The sequence below is a fragment of the Arachis ipaensis genome, chromosome B05, assembly GCF_000816755.2.
Source record: "Arachis ipaensis cultivar K30076 chromosome B05, Araip1.1, whole genome shotgun sequence".
NCBI lineage: Eukaryota > Viridiplantae > Streptophyta > Magnoliopsida > Fabales > Fabaceae > Arachis > Arachis ipaensis.
The window spans coordinates 23,418,256-23,439,650 of NC_029789.2; the positions used below are offsets into that span (position 1 = coordinate 23,418,256).

A 21,395-nucleotide genomic window follows, 5' to 3' on the forward strand; every position below is an offset into this window, starting at 1 on the left:
TATTTCTAAGATGTATACTTGTTCTTCAACATGGTGAATAGGATGATCAGTGACAATCAGCTCTGTTCATTATACTAGGATCCCGTGCCTGACAACCACCCGTGTCTACTTGGGTTCATGTGAATACGTGACTGGAAAGCGTGAACCGCCAGCTTGATTATGCATCTCTCAGACGGATAATCCACGACTCTGTTGGGGAATTATCGAGACACCAGTTAGCCAATTTCCAGGGAGATTAGGGTCTCTGTGGTAGAGGCTAGAACCCAAAGAAGCAGCATTCTCTGATCCGGAAGATTCGACCTTGTATGTGGCATTTTGAGTAGGATCGCCAAGAGAATGAACTGCTAGAGCTTCACCCTCGTTCAGATTGGATGACCACGACCAATGGCGTTTGATCTGAAGCAGAGGAGATTGATGACCACGGCTAATGGCGTTGATCATATACAGCCTGACATAGAAGAAATCACTCACAAGCAAAGTAGACAGTAATACCAGAGTTCATTCAGAAAGGCTAAGCAACTCCAATTCTCAACTATATTCCTATTACTAATTCCATTCACAAAATACCTTATACCCTTCTCTCATATTTCTTTTAATGCAATTAAGCCTCAATCCAACAACTTCTTGATTTGCTTGACTAAGACCTGCAAGATAACCATACCTTGCTTCAAGCCACAATCCTCGTGGGATCAACCCTGACTCGCTCAGGTATTACTTGGATGACCCAGTGCACTTGCTGGTACAGCTGTACGAAGGTGTGGGGATTCGTGCACCAAGTTTTTGACGCCGTTACCGGGGATTGTTCGAATTTGGACAACTGACGGATTATCTTATTCCCTAGATCAGGTATTATCTTTAATTTTTGCAAGAGTATTTTATTTTATTTTTCTTTTTTTTTGAAAAAATTAAATCTTTTTTTCAAAAATATTTTTTTCATTGTTTAATCTTTGTTCTTGGTTTGAGTCTTTTTGTTTTTGTTCTTGGTTAAATTTTCGAAATTTGAGACTTTCTTTCTAAAAATTTTTCAAAAATAGTTTCTTTGGTTAAATCTTGTGTCAAATCTTTAAGTTTAGTATCTTCTTATGTTTTTCTTTTAATTTTTTGAAAATTTTTTGTTTGGTTTTAAAAAATTTTAAGTTTGGTGTCTTTTACATGTTCTTGTGTTCTTTGAATTTTTTGAGTCTTGTTCTTGGTGTTCTTCTTAAATCTTCAAAGTGTTCTTGTGTTTTCTTTTTGTTTTGATCTTAACATTTTTAAGTTTGGTGTTCCTTGGTGTTTTTCCCTCAAATTTTCGAAAAATTTTAAGAAAAAATTACTAGGAGTAATTAGATCTAAAAATTTTAAATTTGGTGTCTTTTACTTGTTTTTTCTTTCCTTATTAAATTCAAAAATAAAAAATATATCTTTTCTTATCTTTTAATTAATTTTTCGAAAATTTTACATAAAAATTCAGATTTTAAATTTTAAAATTTTTTATCTTATCTTATCTTAATTTTAAAAATTCAAAAATCAAATCATTTCAAAATAAAAAATCATATCTTTTTTAAAATCTTATCTTTTCTTATTTCAAATTTAAAATTTTAAAATTTCAAAATTTTAATTTTTAAAATTAAACCTTTTCAAAAATTCAAATCTTTATCTTATTGACTTTTTCAAAATTCAAAACTTTAAAATTCCAAAATTTCAAATTTCAAAAATTTAAATTTAAAATTTCAAATTTCAAATCTTAAATTCAATTTTTTCTTAATTAATTACTTATCTTATCTCTCTTCTCTTTCAAACCTTCCTAACTAATCCTTCTCTCTCCTAATTTTCGAAAACACTTCTTCTCTTTCTCTCTCTTCTTTTTCGAATTTCAATAATTAATTTTCAATTCCTTTTTATTAATTAACTTTAATTTTTGAAATTAATAAATAAATAAATAAAAACAAAAATATTCTAATTCTTGTCTATCTTCTCTACTTCTATTTCTTTTCCTATTCCTTCTATCTTCATTCTTCTTTCTCTCCTTCTACCTTTCTTCATCATGAATCCAAATGAGAATAAAGAGTTCAGAAGAACTCTGGGATCTTATACAGATTCCACTGCTGACTTCTATGGAATAAGTATTAGCATACCTCACATCAGAGCAAGTAGCTTTGAACTCAACTCTCAACTTATTACTCTAGTGCAGCAAAACTGCTAGTATTCAAGACTTCCACAGGAAGAACCTACTGAGTTCCTGGCAGATTTCTTAAAGGTTGCTGACACAGTATACAATGAGGGAGTAGACCAAGATGTCTACAGACTATTGCTCTTTTCTTTTGCTGTAAAGGACCAAGCAAAGAGGTGGTTAGATAACCAGCCTAAAGCTAGCTTGAAAACTTGAAAATAGTTAGTGGACAAGTTTTTAAATCAATACTTTCCTCCAAGAAAGATGACCCAGCTGAGACTGGATATCCAAGGCTTCAAACAAGGAGATAATGAATCTCTTTATGATGCCTAGGAGAGATATAGAAGGATGCTAAGAAAATGTCCCAATGAAATATTTTCAGAATGGGTACAGTTAGACATCTTCTATTATGGACTTTCAGACATGGCTAGAATGTCTTTGGACCACTCTGCTGGTGGTTCCATACACATGGAAAAGATCATTGAAGAAGCTCAAGAGCTTATTAAGACAGTTGCCATTAATCAACATCTGTACTCATCTGCTGAGACTTCCATAAAAGAAGAGGTTAAGGCAGTATCTACTGAACCTAACCCTCCAAAAGAGGATGGCCCATTGACTCAGCAATTGCACGCCCTTGCCCAGCAACTACTGGAATTGCAAGAGGATTTGCGAGAAACTCAGGCTTCTAACAAGAATGTAGAAGCACAGCTGAGTCAAACAAGGCAGCAGTTATCTAAGCAGATAACAGAGGAATGCTAGGCCATTCAACTAAGAAGTGGGAGAACCTTGAATACCCAACCTCAAAACAACAGGAGGTTAGAAAAATAACAACTGACAGAGGATAACCAGATCTCTGCACAAGATAACTCTGGGCATTCAAACGACCAGGAAGGTATCACTCTTGGTGTTGAACGCCAGGAAAGGCAGAGACTGGGTGTTCAAACGCCCAAGGAGGCAGCACCCTTGGCATTGAACGCCCACAAGGGAATGATGCCTCTAGCGTCAAATGCCAGGAAGGGGGTCAGCAGCATGGGCGTTGAACGCCTAAGCGAGGGAGGCCAGTTAATTACTGATAATAACCCCCTAAGCAAGCTAGTAACCCCCCTTCCAACACACATGGCACTCAGCCTTCATCAACCAAGATTGATGAATATAAGGCTAAGATGCTATTTCCTCAAAAACTCTGTCAAGAGAAAAAAGATAAACAGTTTACCCGCTTTGCAGATTATCTCAGAATATTAGAGATCAAGATCCCTTTTGCAGAGGCTCTTGAACAGATACCTTCTTATGCTAAGTTCATGAAGGACATTTTGAGTCATAAGAAGGATTGGAGAGAGACAGAAATAGCCCTCCTCACTGAAGAGTGCAGTGCAATCATCCAAAACAGCTTGCCAGAAAAACTTAAGGATCCTGTAAGCTTTATGACACCATGCACTCTAGGTGATGCTTGTACAAGGACAGCTCTATGTGACCTTGGAGCAAGTATCAACCTAATACCTGCTTCATTAATAAAGAAGCTTTGTTTGACTGGTGAAGTCAAACCAACCCGCATATGCCTTCTACTTGCTGATGGTTCTATTAAGATACCACCAGGAGTAATTGAAGACATGATTGTTAGGGTTGGACCCTTTGCTTTTTCCACTGACTTTGTGGTGTTAGGTATGGAAGGGCACAAGAATGCATCCCTTATCTTAGGGAGACCCTTCTTAGTTACAGGACGGACCCTCATTGATGTTGAAAAAGGGGAAGTAACCTTAAGACTCAATGAGAAAAAGTTTGTACTGAATGCTGTCAAGACTGTGCAGCATCCAGACACCCCTGAGGAATGCATGAGCACTGACCTCATTGATTCCTTAGTGGAAGAAGTAAACATGGCTTAGAGTCTCAAGGAAGAGTTTAATGACATCCTTACTAATGAACAACCTGACTTGGAAGATCCTTTGGAAACTCCTAAGGAAAAGGAGAAGCCTCCAAAGCTTGAGCTTAAGCCATTACCATCCTCCCTGAAATATGCTTTTATGGGAGATGGAGACACTTATCCTGTGATCATAAGCTCTGCCCTAGAACCACAGGAAGAAGAAGCACTAATTCAAGTGCTCAAAACACATAAGACCGCCCTTGGGGGACTATAAGTGACCTTAAGGGCATTAGCCTAGCCCGATGCATGCATAAAATCCTGCTGGAGGATAATGCCAAACCAGTGATGCAACCACAGAGGCGATTGACTCCAACCATTAAGGAAGTAGTGCATTGACTATAGAAGACTCAATGACGCCACCAAGAAGGATCATTTTCCTTTACCATTTATTGACCAAATGCTAGAAAGACTAGCAGGGCATGCTTTTTAATGTGATGAGCGGATATTTTATACGTTTTTTGGTATAGTTTTCATATAGTTTTTAGTATGTTTTATTTAATTTTTATTAAGTTTTTATAGGTTTTACTGTCAATTTTATATTTTGGGATTCTACTATGATTTTTTATGTTTTTGGGTAATTTCAGGTATTTTCTAGCTGAAACTGAGGAGCTAGAGCAAAAGTCTGATTCAGAGACAGAGAAAGCACTACAGATGCTGTCTGGATCTAAACTCCTTGCACTCGAAAGAGCTTTTCTGGAGCTAAAAAAGTCTAAATGGAGCATTATCATGGATATGGAAATCTGACTTCTAGAGCTTTCCAGCAATGTATAATAGTTCATACTTTACTTTAGAATAGAAGGCCCAAAACTGGCGTCCAACGCCAGCCTCCTGCCCCCTTTCAGGCGTCCAGCGCCCAAGGAGAAGAGACCGGCGTCCAAACGCCCAGAGAGGACCCCCTAGCCAGTGTTCAATACCCTAGAGGCCTCATAGCACGTGGATCTCATCAAAGCTCAGCCCAAACACTCACCAAGTGGGCCCCAAAAGTGGATTTTAGCACTAAAAAGACTCTTTTACCTTTACTAGTCATTAGTTTAGTATTTAAGGAAGAAGATCACACTTGTTTAGGATCTCTCCCAGCATATTTTCATTTAACATCATTGTATTTCCATTCAGTATGAGTTTCTAAACCTCCTAGGTTGAGGGGAGGAGCCCTGTTGAATCCTATGAATTAATAAAAGTATTACGGTTTCTCTTCGATCCGTGTTTGATTTATTTCTAAGATGTATACTCGTTCTTCAACATGGTGAATAGGATGATCAGTGACAATTAGCTCTGTTCATCATACTAGGACCGCGTGCTTGACAACCACCCGTGTCTATTTGGGTTCGTGTGAATACGTGACTGGAAAGCGCGAACCACCAGCTTGATTATGAATCTCTCAGACGGCTAATCCACGACGTCGTTGGGGACTTCTAGAAACACCAGTTTAGCCGATTTCCCGGGAGATTAGGGTCTCTATGGTATAGGCTAGAACCCAAAGAAGCAGCATTCTCTGATCCGGAAGATTCGACCTTGTCTGTGGCGTTTTGAGTAGGATCGCTAAGAGAATGAACTACTAGAGCTTCACCCTCGTTCAGATTGGATGACCACGGCCAATGGCGTTTGATCTAAACCAGAGGAGATTGATGACCACGGCCAATGGCGTTGATCACATACAGCCTGTCATAGAAGAAATCACTCACAAGCAAAGAAGACAGTAATACCAGAGTTAATTCAGAAAGGCTAAGCAACTCCAATCCTCAACTATATTCCTATTACTATTTCCATTCACAAAATACCTTATACCCTTTTCTCATATTTCTTTTAATGCAATTATGCCTCAATCCAACAACTTCTTGATTCGCCTGACTAAGACCTGCAAGATAACCATAGCTTGCTTCAAGCCACAATCCTCGTGGGATCGACCCTGACATGCTCAGGTATTACTTGGACGACCCAGTGCACTTGCTGGTACAGCTGTATGAAGGAGTGGGGATTCGTGCACCACTACTAAAATAAATTTGTGATTTTTAGATGATGGAGGGTGAATCATTCCAATTAAATCCAAAGCCCATCCTCTAAATGGCCAAGGCTTTACAATCGAATGCAATGCAGAAGCAAGAATTTGTTGTATTACTCCGTGTTTCTGACACTCTTAACAAGCTTTTGCATAATCAATGCAATCTTTGACTATAGACAGCCAATACACTCGATCACGTCGTAGTACCTACTTCATTCTTTCCCACCAAAATAGGCACCATATATACCCTCATGGACTTCACCAAGAGCAATTATTTTTTCAGATCGACTCAAACACCTCATGAGACTTTCTTCGATGCCTTTTTTATACAACTCATCACCTATTACCACAAAATTTATTGCTATTAATTTAACCTTTCGATCAACTCGCATGTTAGGATTTTTTAAATATTCTGTAATTGGTTTTCGCCACTCATTATCATCTCACTTATCAATGACTAAAATTTTTCTTTCTTCGATAGGAGTAAGGATTTGTTGAACCTCTATCAATTTTTTGAACGTCTCAGGTAAAACTTTATACTTCGACGCACTTTGGGCCAATTCATTAGAAAATTCATTTTGAATCCTTAGAATGTGAACCAAAAATACTTTTCGAAAAGATACCAATAATTTTCTTGCTGTCGATAAATAGTTTTGCAATTTTTCATTATTACAATCAAATTCTTTCGACAATTGCTTTAAGACTAACTGAGAATCTCCCAATATGTGAAGGTCCAATGTCCCTTGTTAACCAAATTTTCTAAACCTAATATCAAAACTTCATATTTAGATATATTATTCGAAAAATAATACTTTAATTCGAACAAAAATTTTGATGGAATTCTCTTTGGAGATATAATCAAAATGCCGACACCAGCTCCGTCCTTATGTTTTGACCCATCAAAATATAGCTTCCAAGGTTTAGACTCAATATCAATAATATTTGCCCCCTGCTCATTAAGATTGGTTGGTCGATTAACCAAAAAATTTGTAATGACATGACCCTTAACGGCCTTAGCTGGGACGTACTGCAAATCAAACTCAGTTAAAGCAAGCATCTATTTTCCCAATTGACCTCTTAGTATCAGGTAAAACAACATATACTTAACCAGATCAGTTTATGCAATAACTTGAATAATTTTTGCAACCATATAACATTTTAATTTTGTGCAAGCATAATAAAGGAAATGGCACAATTTTTCAATTGCAGAATATCTTGTTTCGATATCAAACAATACTTAACTTAGGTAATAAATTGCCCTTTTACGCCCTTCCTCATCGTTTTGAGCCAGCATACAACCAATAGTATTTGTTAAAGATGCAACATACAACTTTTAAAGGTTCAAAAGGACGGACTGTTGCCATTACAGGTGCTTTTGATAAATAGTCCTTTAATCGAATCAAACGCCTATTGATGTTCTTTCATCCACAAATATTGGGAATCATCTTTAAACTTTAATAAAGAGGAGAAAACACGGGTTCGACCAAATAGATTAGAAATGAATCGTCTCAAAAAGTTCACTTTACCTAAGAACGATTGAACCTCTTTTTTTTACGAAGGAGGTGGAAAATCTAAAATTGCCTTGGCCGTATTTTTATTGATGGCAATTCCTTTCTTTTGTACCACAAACCCTAGAAAATTTCCTATAGAAACTCCAAACACACATTTCAAAGGATTCATTTTTAAACCTTCCTTTTGCATGGTTTGAAATGCTTGGCTTAAATGATTAAGATGTTGATCTATCGAATTCGATTTCACCATTAGATCGTCGATATATACTTCCAATATATTCGTAAAAAATAGTATTCATGGTACGTTAGTATGTTGCTCCATCATTCTTTAAACCAAAAGGCATAATTATCCATTCATAAGTTCTTAAAGTATTAAGGCATCGAAAAGATGTTTTTGAAACATCTTCCTCAGCTATAAAAATTTGGTTATAACCAGAATATCCATCCATAAAACTTAAAATTTCATTTCTAGCTGCAGAATCTGTTAATATATCTGCTATGGGCAGAAAATCTTCGTATTTAGGAGTAGGATGTTTAAATCATAAAAATTGATACAAACGCGAAGCTTTCCATTCTTTTTCATTACTGGCACGATGTTTGATACCCAATTGACATAGCGAGCTGTTCGAATAAACTTTGCTTTAATTAACCTCTCGATTTCTTCTTTAATTTTGAGATTGATTTCAGGGGCAAAACATCTAGGTGCCTGTTTCATTGGTCGAGAAAATGGCTTTAATACCAATCTATGTTCTATAATGAACGATTAAGACCAGTCATTTCTTCATAATCCCAAGCAAAACAATCTTTGAATTCGATCAACAAATTAATCAACCGCATTTGAAATTGCTCAGTAAGATTTTTACAAATATAAGTAGGTCTGTAATCATCATTAGATCCTAAATTAATTTCTTCAATGGGATCTAGAGATTCGAACCCTTTTTCGATATGAGCGTCATCAACTAAAGTTTTCTCAAAACCTAAAGGCTCCAGATCATAAATGCAATCAAAAGAAAGATCAACTGGATCTTATGAAGCAAAGAAAAATTTATTATTGACTGAGTCAGCAATCGAATCATTTACAGTATTGAGACCTTTAGACATTTCAATGCCAGACTGGTCCATAATATTAAACCTAGGAATGGAAATACATGTAGCATCTAACATACAACTAGATTCAATTTTAGGAATCGAAGCTATACTAGGAATTAAAAATATTGTATTTAAATTACTATTCCATTCAATTGCATCAGAAGAATCATTCCTAACATGAGAGACATTTAAACTATCGAAATAACTTTTTAAGAAACATAAATAGTTTGAAATATCTTGTTTATCATCCATGAAAGAATACAATCGAACTGAGTGCTCGACCTTTACTCCCAGCTAGTCGGTGTGTAGTTAATTTTTGGGTGGCGCAGCTTCATATTAAACCTTTCTGAAGTTAAAAAATAGCCTTCATAATTATAATAATTGAGCATCTTGTCAACATTAAGTGGTTTCAATTTGTCATTATAAACATTAAATTCAACATACATATGCTCAACGTAAAGACTTGAATCTTCCTTTATCACTTCAGTTTTTCCTTCATTAGTCCAAAGAAGGATGCTTTGGTACACAGTCGAAGGTACAACCCCAACACCATGAATCCAATCCCGACCCAACAAGGCATTATAACTAGCCTTTGTTGGGACTACTACAAAAATAGTAGTTCGAGATGATGATCCTACTTGAACTTGAAGAGTTACCAAGCCTTTTGCAGGTGTCGATACTCCACCATAGTCAGTCACTGAAATATTAGTAGAATCAGATCATCGAAGTGATTCGCAACTTTCATCAACATTCTTTCTAGCAACAAACTGGTTGCTGCTCCTCCATCAACCAATACCTTGTTGATACACATACCACTCATACAACAAGTAATGTGTAGAGGTCGAAGATGTGACTTTTGCTTTTCAGTTGGCTTTTTGAAACATCCCAACTCTTCCTCCTCACATACAAAGGCAAAAGTCTCTTCATCTTCCATATCATAATCTTTGCTCAAATTTCCTTCATATTCTCCCAAATACTCTATTAGTATGATAGAGATAGTGCTCACTATATCTTCATCTCCTTCATCGAAATATTCCTCATCAAAGACAACATCTTTTTCCTTAACTTCATTTGAGATGACTACAACAGACTTGCCCTTCTCTATTTTAGCTAGAGAAGGAATTCTTTTAGGATAAGTTTTTCCATCAGACGGAAAAACTATATGGGTATGAATAGAGGGAGTTTCCCCTTGTCTGTTGAAGTTGATGGTCTTCCTGTCACCATTTGACGTGTAAATCTTCCACCTCGATTTCCTCTGCCCTTCTTCAAGGATATGGGTAACAACCTTGATTAAAACATTGATGCTCTCTTTGAGGTTGATTTCTATATTGAATATCTTGATTGCAAAATTTTTGGCAATTTTTAATCCATTAAACTCCCAAGTCTTGTGATCGACTCAGTGAAGGAAGAAAGTTTTCTTGAAGATTTCGAGAACTTTGACCTTCCTGCCTTCAAGAAGGCTGCCTTTGATGAATTTGTTCTTCTTTATGATCCAACTCTTTTTTCATTCTTTCTTTCTCAAAAATCGTTGCAGCTTTAGCGTCGAAAATAGCATTACATCAAGGACATAAAGAAACATCTCGAACTTTTAATTTATGTTGTATCAAGAATTCTAGAAATCCTTCACCCACACCAGGATATACTGCACGCACATTGGTCTCGAAGTCTCCTAAAGTAGAATGGAACTCATAAGAGGTAAAGCTAGCAATATTGACCCCCCATGAAGTGAGACTCGACAAAGTTTGCTCCAACGTCAAAGGGATTAGTACCAACCTTCTTATCTTTTTTACCATCATCAACCTTCAATCTTCCTTCCATAATTCCTTCTTGAATCAAGTCCCTGAAATTGACACAATTATTAGTTGAATGGCTAGTTGTTTGATGAAATTTACAATAAGGCTTTTCTTTCAAATCTTTTTTTGATAGCAATGTCTTGCCTTCTGGAAAAACTAATTGTTTAACTTTAAGCAACACGTCAAATAGTTGTTTCGATTTCGAAATATCGTAACTATATTTTTTCCATTCATACATTTCAAATCATTAGATTTTTCAACATTTGCAATTTTCTTAAGCAAAGAACAAATATAAGGTGGACTTTTCTTTAATTCAACCAAATGAACTTCAGAAAATTCAACATCAGACTCTTCACTCGAAAAATCCATTTCCACACACGACACCTTTTCTTTTCGAGCAAGAAATTTACTATTATACTTTTTCTTACTTATAAGTTTTTCCATTACTTTCTGAAGAATTTCTACTCGACGAACCCTTTCAGCAAAATGAGATAAATTAGGTACATGTACATTGAGCAATCTTCGACACATATAAAATCTTAATCCCATGGTGGCTATTTTCACCACTTCACTTTCAGGAAGTGAGACACAGCATTGACTTCGGACATTCTTAAATCGAATCATAAAATTATCGATTGACTTTCCATCATCACATTTTAAAGCAACTAAATCCATGATTGTCACATTCAACTCACCTCCATAAAATTGAGAATAAAAAATACTTTCTAACTGTGCCCAAGTTACAATGGAATTAGGTCTCAAATTTGAAAATCAAGTAAAAGCATTCTTCATCAACGAAGAAGGAAAGAATTTTATTTTCAAATTCTCATTATTTGCCAAGTTGCCTAATTCTATCGTATATCGAGCAACCTACTTAGTAGTCGATTCACCCATTTCTCCAGCAAACTTTGTTATTATCTTAGGATTGTTAACACTCCTAGGCACTTCTGCCATCTGCACTACAGCAGGGAAAGCGAAAACAAAATATGGTTGATTCATAAATCTCACATTGATTCTGACTCTATAAAAAATATCTTCAACTATTATTGTCACCTGATAATGTTCACCTCGTTGATTAATACGCATCTTAGCTAACACTTCATCTGTATTTTGACCATGCCGAACTATATGATTCACATCTCCACCAAAATTCATATTATCATCTCTATTCCTAAGATTATTCCCCAAATCTACTAGATCTACTCCGTTTCGATGATTGCCTTTATCATAATCAACTATTCGAGCAATTCATTCTACTTGTCTAGCCAAACGCTCGAATTTTGTTTCATGATTAGCCATCATGGGGTTCAAGATAGTAGTCATCTATTGAGTCAACAAGTTGACCAAATCATGATGACTCTTATCGACATACTGTCGAAATGCTGCCATCGAACCTATACTAATCGATGTCGATCCTACCTGATAATTGCGGGAGAATTCAGGATGGTGAATTGGTGGTTAACTATTAACCGCTCCTTGTACATTTCTAAATCGAATTGGAGGCACACAACCACTCATGGGTGGAGTGTAACTAGGAGGAAGACCAAAAGGGGGCCACCCAGTGTTTACAGACGGTTGTGTTTGTGTTTGAGAAGTTTGTGGGCATTGATTGCGCCCATTCCCTTAAAAGGTGGATTAATAACTACCACATTTTCTCCAAACCCAACTCCTGGGTTTTGAATGCAATTTTCTGTATACGATGCCAATTTTGCAGAAATTTGAGCAACTATTAGAAATTTCGTCTGACATACATACAACTTTTTCACTTCTAAGTTGCATAAACTAAATTATTACCAAAATTTTGGCACACTTTTCAAAATTGTCCCACCGAACGTGCCATTTTGTTATACAGATTTTTTGTAAATCTGGGTTGGTTCGATATCTAGTGATCTGGGAGCAAAACCTACTCCTCCTTTGTGAGTACCAGTTTTTGAAAGTGCACCAAAAGGTCCCAATTTTGGACGAATAAAGAAGAAAAGGAAAAACTTGAAATATAAATGAAATTTAAATGACTTAAAATTGAAATTACAAAGAGTAAAGTAAACGACTTTAAATTCAAAGAAAAGCGATAAAATGCCTTCAATGTGGTCAAAGGACTTTGAATTCAAATAAAAATGCGAAACTGTAAAGAAAAAAGGGAGATAAATTTTTCGGAAAAGATAAATTTGTGGGAAATTAAAATAAAAGTGAAGACTATGGAAGGAACCCTATAAAAAAAAATAAACTTTGAACAAGATCAAAAAGTTTCTGGGGATGTGATATTACAAGAGCTTCTTCTGAAAATTAATTTTAGCCGTTATTCCTTCCAAACTTTGTTTATTTATAGCTACCTTCAATCAATCAAATTTAATTACGTGCTCTATAGATGAAGAACTAAGTATAACTGTTCCTGCCACATAAATGATGCAATAACCGTCATCAATTGTCTCAATTACTAGTCATTCCATTGCTTCGAACGTCAAATCATGTCTTTCACAAACCTTTTGATCAATCCTCTTTGCTCATCGATTCAAAAACCTGCTCATGGAATCCTAACAAATTTTGTCGATATATTTACTACCAACATGGATTTATTTCGAACCAACATTAGGAACATAGATTAGAACTATAATAATATTTTTTTTCAAAAGTACTCATTTAAATTTTTAAATTCCTAATATACCCTTCAGTCTCTATATTTATCTTAAACTAAATATGATACTGAGACATAATTCAATCCTGTATATTTTACACTATACACTATACATTTAGTATTTGTCGCTTAGTCACTGTCTCACTATCTCTTCTAACCACAACCTAAAAGTTGAAAAGGTTATTCAACTATGCAACTAATATTCTTTCTTAATCGCATTAACACATTATAAAACCTTTTGCATTAAGATCTTACGAAATGGGCCTATTTGTTCAAAATGGGTACTATTTTGTAATAAGAGGTTACAAACAAAAGATTTTTTTCCGTTTAAATTGAGTCATTTTGTAACAAAGAGATGCGAAATGAGTAGTACATTTGGTTTTACAAAAACCACATGTGGGATTGTAAAATGAGTAAAAATTTTGTCTCGAGCCCTTTCTTGATGAAGCTACATACAAAGAGAATTGTTCTTGTGTGGAAGGATGGATCTCCTTGATAGTTCTTCTATACAACTTACTAGCACTTTGATGAGAACAATGATCCTCAAGTAGGAAGAGTTATTCCTCGGCCAAAGCAGAACAGTGAGTATGGATACCTGCAAAAAGCACTCCGACGCTTAAGTCAGTGTATGAGGCTTTTGATAGATTTAGAACATACCTCTTTTGCTGCTTAGAATACATATAGTAATGGGTATTTATCAAGAAGGTTGTTCATAATTTTACAATGATATAACAATGGCACAAGAACTCATATATATGTTTGTGTATTCAAATGCTAAAATAGATAAAAAATACCCTTAATGGGGTAACATTTACACATAATATGCCAATGTGGATGAGTTTGTATCCACCTAATAGTCTTACTAAGTTAAGACCTTTTATCATAATTAATTTTTTGGATTATCATAGTGAAAGTGAATTTGTAAAATATCATATAGGTATTCGGTTTAACTCATTAGTCGAGGATTTCAATATGCAACTTATTAGCTCGATAACGATTTGCATTTTTCAATGATGTCAATTATCATAGCCAAAATCCAGAGTAGTGGAGTATAAAGTTATACATTTAAGTTGAAGATGTTATGGACAACTTAGGTAGTTCAATCCCGTAGTTGGAAGTGAATATTTATATTCTAGTATCAACATTCAAGTACACAATTATCATTACAATGATATTTATGTGGCTTTTGTCTTACAGGCACTTTTGTAAGAGGTTAATATTTTTTTTGTCCATATTAATTTTTTATTTGATAAGGATGAGAAAATTTTGTCTAGTCGTAGCAATGATGAAAAAGTTGTTTTAGATAGTCAGCCAATCCCCACTCCAACATTGACACAACCTTTGGCAATATCACTACTTCAGTTTGCCCACTCTAATGGCTAAACTACAGAGATTCCAAGTCGTTACCTCTCACTCAACTTAATTAGAGGTGATGTATTCTAGGAAAGATGTTATCCTACAAAGCACTTTGTCAACTTCAAGTAAAGTAGAGTTTGAAATTGTGGTAAAAAATTTTCCATCAGTATGCCGATGCTATTTACTGTCAAAAACTATAACATTTGTCAAGCAATTTAGTACAAGATGGTGGAGTCAAACCATTATTGACCCCAATGTAGATACATGGTAAAAGCTAACAAATTTAAATAAACCTTCAAAAAATTTCACAAGCCCTCCTTGCATCTTCAATCACACAAAAGCTTTCACTATTGCATTCTCTCATATGATTTAAATTTAATCCAAATATATTATTTATTTTGCAACACCTTGTTGGTGGAATAGTCATTTCTGTGGAAAAATCCCTTATTCGCAACGCTTTATTGGAAAGTGTTGTGTAATATGTTAATATATATAGTATTGCGAAAGGATATATGTTGTGTAGTTGCACAACTTTCCCAACTTTTACGTATGTTTGAAAATATTTGTTTAAATAAAAATCAGAAAAAGAGAGAGAGTATAATTTTATATTCGAATTAGGAGTGAACTACTTGTAGAGAGTTAGCGGCAAAAATTAAAGCCTAGTCGTGCTCAAGAAGCGAAGAGCTATAAAGTGTAGTTTTTAGACTCTACTGCGTTAGTGCTATAAAGCTTAGTCGTATGGTTTTAAACTCTACTATGTTAATGGTAATTTTAGAAGTGTAAATCACCCAAAAAATTTTATATTTGTTACATTATTATAATTAAAAGAACACACACGTGCACACGTGCGCGCGCACACACTATTATTATAGTGGTTACAAAACTTTGTCAACATTTAAAAAGTATATTTAAAATTAAGGTCATTCTTTTTTATTATTTTGCAACACTGTTCAATTTGAAACTAAAAAGAAGAAACGTAAAAAGTGTGAAAAAATTAAGAGGTATTTTCAAATAGTAAAAAAGTGTGACCATAATCTACTATAAGAAAAATGTTGAGTACCGTTGGATTTACCGTCAGATTTAGCATTGTAGAGTAGCGGTGGATTTACCGATGGTAACCACATAGAATTCGTAAGATTTTTTAATTACTGGAAGATTCTATTTTCCGATGGTAAATCTGCCAGTAATTTTTGGAGGAAAAATAAATTAAATTGGCGCGTCATTTACCATCGGGTTTACAATCCGACGGTAACTCACTTTAGTGAAACGATGCATTTTGGTGACCTACAGTGGCTTATCGTTTAAAAATTCTGACAGTAAATCCGATGGTAGAAGTGGCATAAATTCAAATCACGAACCCCTTCCCCCTCATTTGAACCCTCACCACCATCACCACCATCCCTTTCTCTCGCGTGTTCTAGCTACTGACGCCTCCTTCTTCTCCTTCTTCCCCTCCCTCTCAACGCCGCCGCGGTCCTTCCTCCTTCTCCTTTCACCCTTCTCAGCCCATAGTTTCCAGCTCACCCTCTCCTCTCTAAGCCAGGACCAAGCAGAATAGGGCAACTGTAGTCCAGTTCCCTGCTCCAACAACTCACAACCACCACCTCTAACGCTGGCAACATCATAGTGCCGTCTCCTTCCTCCATCATTCTTTGTTGTTTTCTACACCATGCATTCAAGGTTTTTGGTTTGAACTTTGTTTTTTCTTTCAAATCCTGTTAGTTAGTTTTCATTCATTAGATTGGTTTAATTAGTTTAGTTATTTTAATGTTCTATTTTAGTGAATTTAGGTGGTTAGGATAGTTCAGTTTAGATTTATAGGTTCTGAATTATTGCTGAAAGTGTCTGTAACTATTCTGAGTTTGCTGATTGAATTCATGGAAAAATTGCTGCTGAGTTTATTTGGGTAATTGTTTAATTGTACTCATTCACTGTGTTAATTATGTTTTGTTGTTTTGCTATTTTAAATTAATTAGACTACTGTCTAATGAATTTATGATCAACACTGTTGACTTTTTTGGTGTCATTGATGCTGAATTTTATAAATTGGTGCTACACAGATTATTTGTTAATGTTAAATTATGTTGTTTATGACTTTGCATGTCAAATTTTTGTAAATATGCCTCAAAAAGCTTTTTAATGAAAATTTTGGTCAATTCCTTGAAATTTTGGTCCAACGGCCAATGAAAGGCATAAAACCATCGGGCCTGAAACCCAGGAATCGCCAAAAGATCCATGACTAGAGGAGCTGCAATGGAGCGGCCAACTTAACCACGTTCCTGTTGGCCACACGGCACAATCATCGGTATAACCACGAGAGAGCAGTGGATCCCCAATTGTATCTGCCTATGTCCTCTAACCTGATCATAGGGGAGTCTTTTGTTCCCCAAAATAAATGTAAAAGTTGCAGACATACTTTTTTTTTTAAATTCCGGATGGTCCCTCTCTACAACTGCAAATCAAGATCCACAAGAAATCGGAGAGTGTATCAGAGCCATTAGACCCTTGAACAATGAGCAATAAGATGGAGTTATATGGATGTCTGATCACTCAGTTTTCTATAAAAAACACCTAGAGGTTAATCGGAGCTACTATGCCTTGGTTGAATTAAAACCGGAGATCTTTATAAGAAGAAACTCAGTCGGGGACTGATTTCGACCCTTTACCAAAAGAAAACGGAGGAGCGGTATGGTTTCTATTAGAAAGGCTACGGTAGCCACCGAACATGCATACGTGTACTAGACTTGTCACCGAAGAGCTGCGTCGATAATAGCATCATGATGTACGCTCTTGCGTACCTCCTGACTGTCTCCTCGTCTGCACCTTGAGGAAGGTCACTGACGTCTCCTGCATTCAAGTGCACTTCGCAGTGAACTTGTCGATACAGTCTGCCGGAGGCAACACACCTAATAATGCATATACTGAAATTCTAAGCAACTTAATATCACAAATAATTCTTTTTTTCTTAAAAAAATAAATTTTATTCACTATCCTCTTCATGGATAGAACCAGCAATATGGGCAACTTCGTCTAATTGATAGATATGATTCGAGTAGTCTTCCATTTTTACAGTTTGAATTTTGTGGTTTTCTTTCCTCACTTTTCTTTGGATGGTGCCTTTTGGGGGTGAAAGGTTGGTCAATGTAATTCAAAATAACCGAATTTAAATTCTATATATAGATACATATATACTAAATCAAACTTAGTGAATTCAATTTATTATTAGTAAACGTTACTACTAAATCAAATTCAATCCATTCGATTTATTAAAAATATAAACTATGAACCTAAATTGAAGCACCTAATTTTAATTTACTATAGTAACTCAATTCAAATTTTAAAACACAATCAATCGAAATTACTAAATTCAATTTACATACAAACCTAATAATTTAAATTTTATTAATTCAATTTAACATTAGAATGACTAAATCGAATTTAGTCAATTGAATTTATATATAAATATCAATCAAAACATGAGATAACATTTTTTATTTTATGGCATCTATGTAAAATTGAATCTCATCTAATTTTTTTAAGTGATTTGCCCAACAATATAATTATCTCTTTGAATATATATATTTTTGTGGACGCCCCTTCGCTTCTGGAAGACACTCCTAGTCTTAACATTTATGTCGTGTTGTGTTGCTCATTGGTTTCAGTCAGTACAAATTCAACACACACACACCACACCATCGTTTACTTTGAAAAATCTGTACCTCTTCTACCGACAAAAAAATTAAATTCCTGTTTGAGGAATCTGTAGTTCTGTACACTGAGCAGAGAGAAGGTCGAACAGGGCTAGTGAGTATGGGAGTGCCGGAGCGTGCATTTTCACGTTCTTACACGCGTTATGGTTTCCCTTTCTAGTTTGTGTATTTTTATCTTTTTATTATAGAAATGTCTGTAGTTGTTTTCACAAAATTTTTGTATTGATCTCGCATGAGATATGTTAAAAAGTTTTTTAAAAAAAAATTATCGGTAGCCTTTTAAAAATTAGTTAAAATTTTAATTACTAAAATATTTATTCATCTTTATTCATCTAATATTTTTTCATTTAAACATAAACAAAGATTAATTTCTCTTTAGAAAATACTAATTTTCCGTATCATTGATGCAATCGATCACTTTCAAAGAGTAAATTGCAATACATAAGCGAGTGGCTAGAATGTAGATAGAAGATAAGCACTTGACCAATTCTGTCCAAAGCACAAACAACAAAGAGATAAGATTATTAATCACGCAAACCACTCTGAATTGAGTGAATTCTGAATTCTTGCACCTACAGTCACGTGCAAGTCACATCACTCTGAAAAGATCACGCGCAACTCACAAGCCACAACTTTCAAGTTTCTTTCACAACCAGAAACTCACACTAGCTTCATGCAGAATCTTGGATTCTCCGTAACCACCGCCCGCTGCACCTCCTGTAAGCTTACGCCACCGCCACTAACCACCATTCTCTTCGTCAAATCCCCCGCAGCAACGTTTCTCACGCTCCACCACTCGCACCTGGCCCCGACCTCACAAACCACCACCTCCTCCGGTTTAACCGGGTTCATAACGTAAGCAAAATTCCCAACCCAAGTCACTACCACCGAACCAAAATCCCAACCTCTCATGACCTTCTCCGCCATCTCATTCGGCATCTCTCCCACTTCCTCGAACCAAAATCCCGAACCCGAAGCTAGTTCCCCTTCCACGGACCACAATTTCACTCTCTTCGAGTTTTCCGCGCCACTCATCACCCCGGCCACCGTCAATTTCCCCGCTAGGATTCCGGTGAGGCAATAGAACACATTCTGATCCGGGCGAAGATCGTACGGTCCGTGCCACGTGTCAGAAAATGGATCAAACGAAAAAGTCACGCCGGATTTTTTCTCCGTCACCAGCATCTTGTCACCGACAACGGCGACTGAGAGCCACGTGGACCCTGCAGATCCCTTCAGCAGCTCAGGCATGGACTGGCTCGTGTTCCAAGCGCGTGCCTCCATGTCGTAGACTTCCACCGCGTGTAGGTCGTCCTCAAAATCGCACGCGCCTCCAGCTACCACAACGCGATTACCCACGCGCGCTACGACTGGGTCGGTGCGCCACACGCTCGGTGCTGGCGCGTTGTGCCACGAGACGCGGAACGCACCTTCACTATCCGTGAAGGCGAAGCCCGCGGGGGTTAGCGTGTAGAGCAGAGTTGATTGGGATGATTGGACGGCGGAGGCGTGCTCGATCGACGGTTGAAGATTCATTTCAATCCAGACGCGCGAGCGGGGGTCGTAGGCGTAAGTGGCTGTCACGTGAGGATCACGTTTACTCTGTGTGAGGATCGTGAGCCATGGCTTGATGGGGTTAACGTGTGCCAGGGAGGAGGATACAGCGTGGTTCCATGCCCTTGACACGTGATAAGCCGGTACGAGATGGATTAGTGGCACGTGCGAGAATATTGCCTCTAAGATATCCCCATAAATAGGTGCTTCTGCTGTTGCAGCCATTGATTTAGAAATATGGATTATAATGAATAGTCGAATAGCTTAGCTTATAGCTCTGCTTACTTGAGTTGTGTGTAATGTGTGAAGGAGAGAAGATAGGATTCAGTGTTTATATAGTGTGGGAAAAGAGGAATGAAAATGATGGGTTCAAACATTGTCCAATGGGTGTGTGACATGTCATATTTTCATTGGCTTAGTCTATTTAGTATTTTGCCACAATGCATCCAGCCTTGAGATTCCTTGTTTCCATAGGTGTAAGTGTAATATGAGGCTAATTTTTTTGTATATTGGTTAAATATATGTGTAATACATTATTATTAGAAAATTATGTATTTTTTTTATATGGTGTTTTATTCAAATCGGACGGTTCGATTTGTTTGATAAAAAAAATAAACTATAAATTGGAGGGTTCGATTTGTTTAAAGAAGAAAATAAACACTAAATCGGAGAGTCTGATATGTATTTTTTATTTTTTTTAATTTGTTAAAATAAAAATTGGATGGTCCAATTAAGATTTTTAACTTTTTTTATTTTTTTTTCAAACTCAAAATGGAGGGTCCGTTTTCTGCTAACACCATATATATATAAAACATCTCTCTTCTCTACATTGTTGTATTGCTACATTCTCTTCTCCATATAAAAAATCAAAAGCGGTAATATAAACTAACAATTATACAGAAATTATTTTTAACATAGAAATAGAGATGGTGTTTTGGTTGAATATTTTAAATATGAAAATAGAGATAGTATTTTAGTTGAATATTAATATTTGAAGTGTATTACAGTATTGTGGAAATTATTCAACACGCTCCCCACATGTTTTAACACGCTCCCATATATTGGCCAGGATGCTGTCACGTGTCCAACACGCCCCTCACGTGTTGCAACATGTCCCCTGCGTGTTACCCTTCTACAGTTCTACCTGACACTTTCATCCATGCGTAAATACACTAGGTTCACCCATTCTCATCCAATATACCACCCTAAATCCCATAACCAAATTTTTTATATAGTATATGAAAAAATTTTAGATATTCTAGTGTTTTACTTGTTTTAATTAATACTTTTTATAAAAAAAAAAAGAATTATTACAATAATGCATACCTACAACCACCACATGGATCATAGCCTTATAGGATATAATATAAGCAAGTCTTACAAAACAAGAATTTTACTTGTTAAATGTTGGTTGGTGTTGGGAAGTTGAGACTTGAGTGGGAAAGCAATGTCCAACTAATGTTAGAATAAACCAACAAATTAAAGAATATTTGGACATATCTTTCTTATGTTGGTAAGGGAATCCCATTTTTTCTTTAAATCATTACAGTACTCTGTGATATCAATTTCAGTCGCTGCCATAAAATGGTGATGAAGTTAAAGTTAGGTAACCTAGCTTGCCCCATTGAAATTGAACGTAGTTAACTTAGTATTTTATTTAGTAAAAGAAGCCCTTTGTTTA

At 35.9% G+C, this 21,395-nt stretch overlaps 1 protein-coding gene across 1 annotated transcript; it reads right to left on the bottom strand.

Moving 5' to 3' along the window:
* On the bottom strand, positions 18,521–20,151 carry LOC107643344 (F-box/kelch-repeat protein At1g23390). The gene has a single exon (XM_016346958.2). It carries the CDS (start codon positions 19,937–19,939, stop codon positions 18,821–18,823), a length of 1,119 nt encoding a protein of 372 aa, XP_016202444.1. The 5' UTR covers positions 19,940–20,151; the 3' UTR covers positions 18,521–18,820.

Coding starts and splice junctions, on each gene's coding strand:
- LOC107643344 (XM_016346958.2), bottom strand. CDS start 19,939: ATGGCTGCAACAGCAGAAGCACCTATTTATGGGGATATCTTAGAGGCA.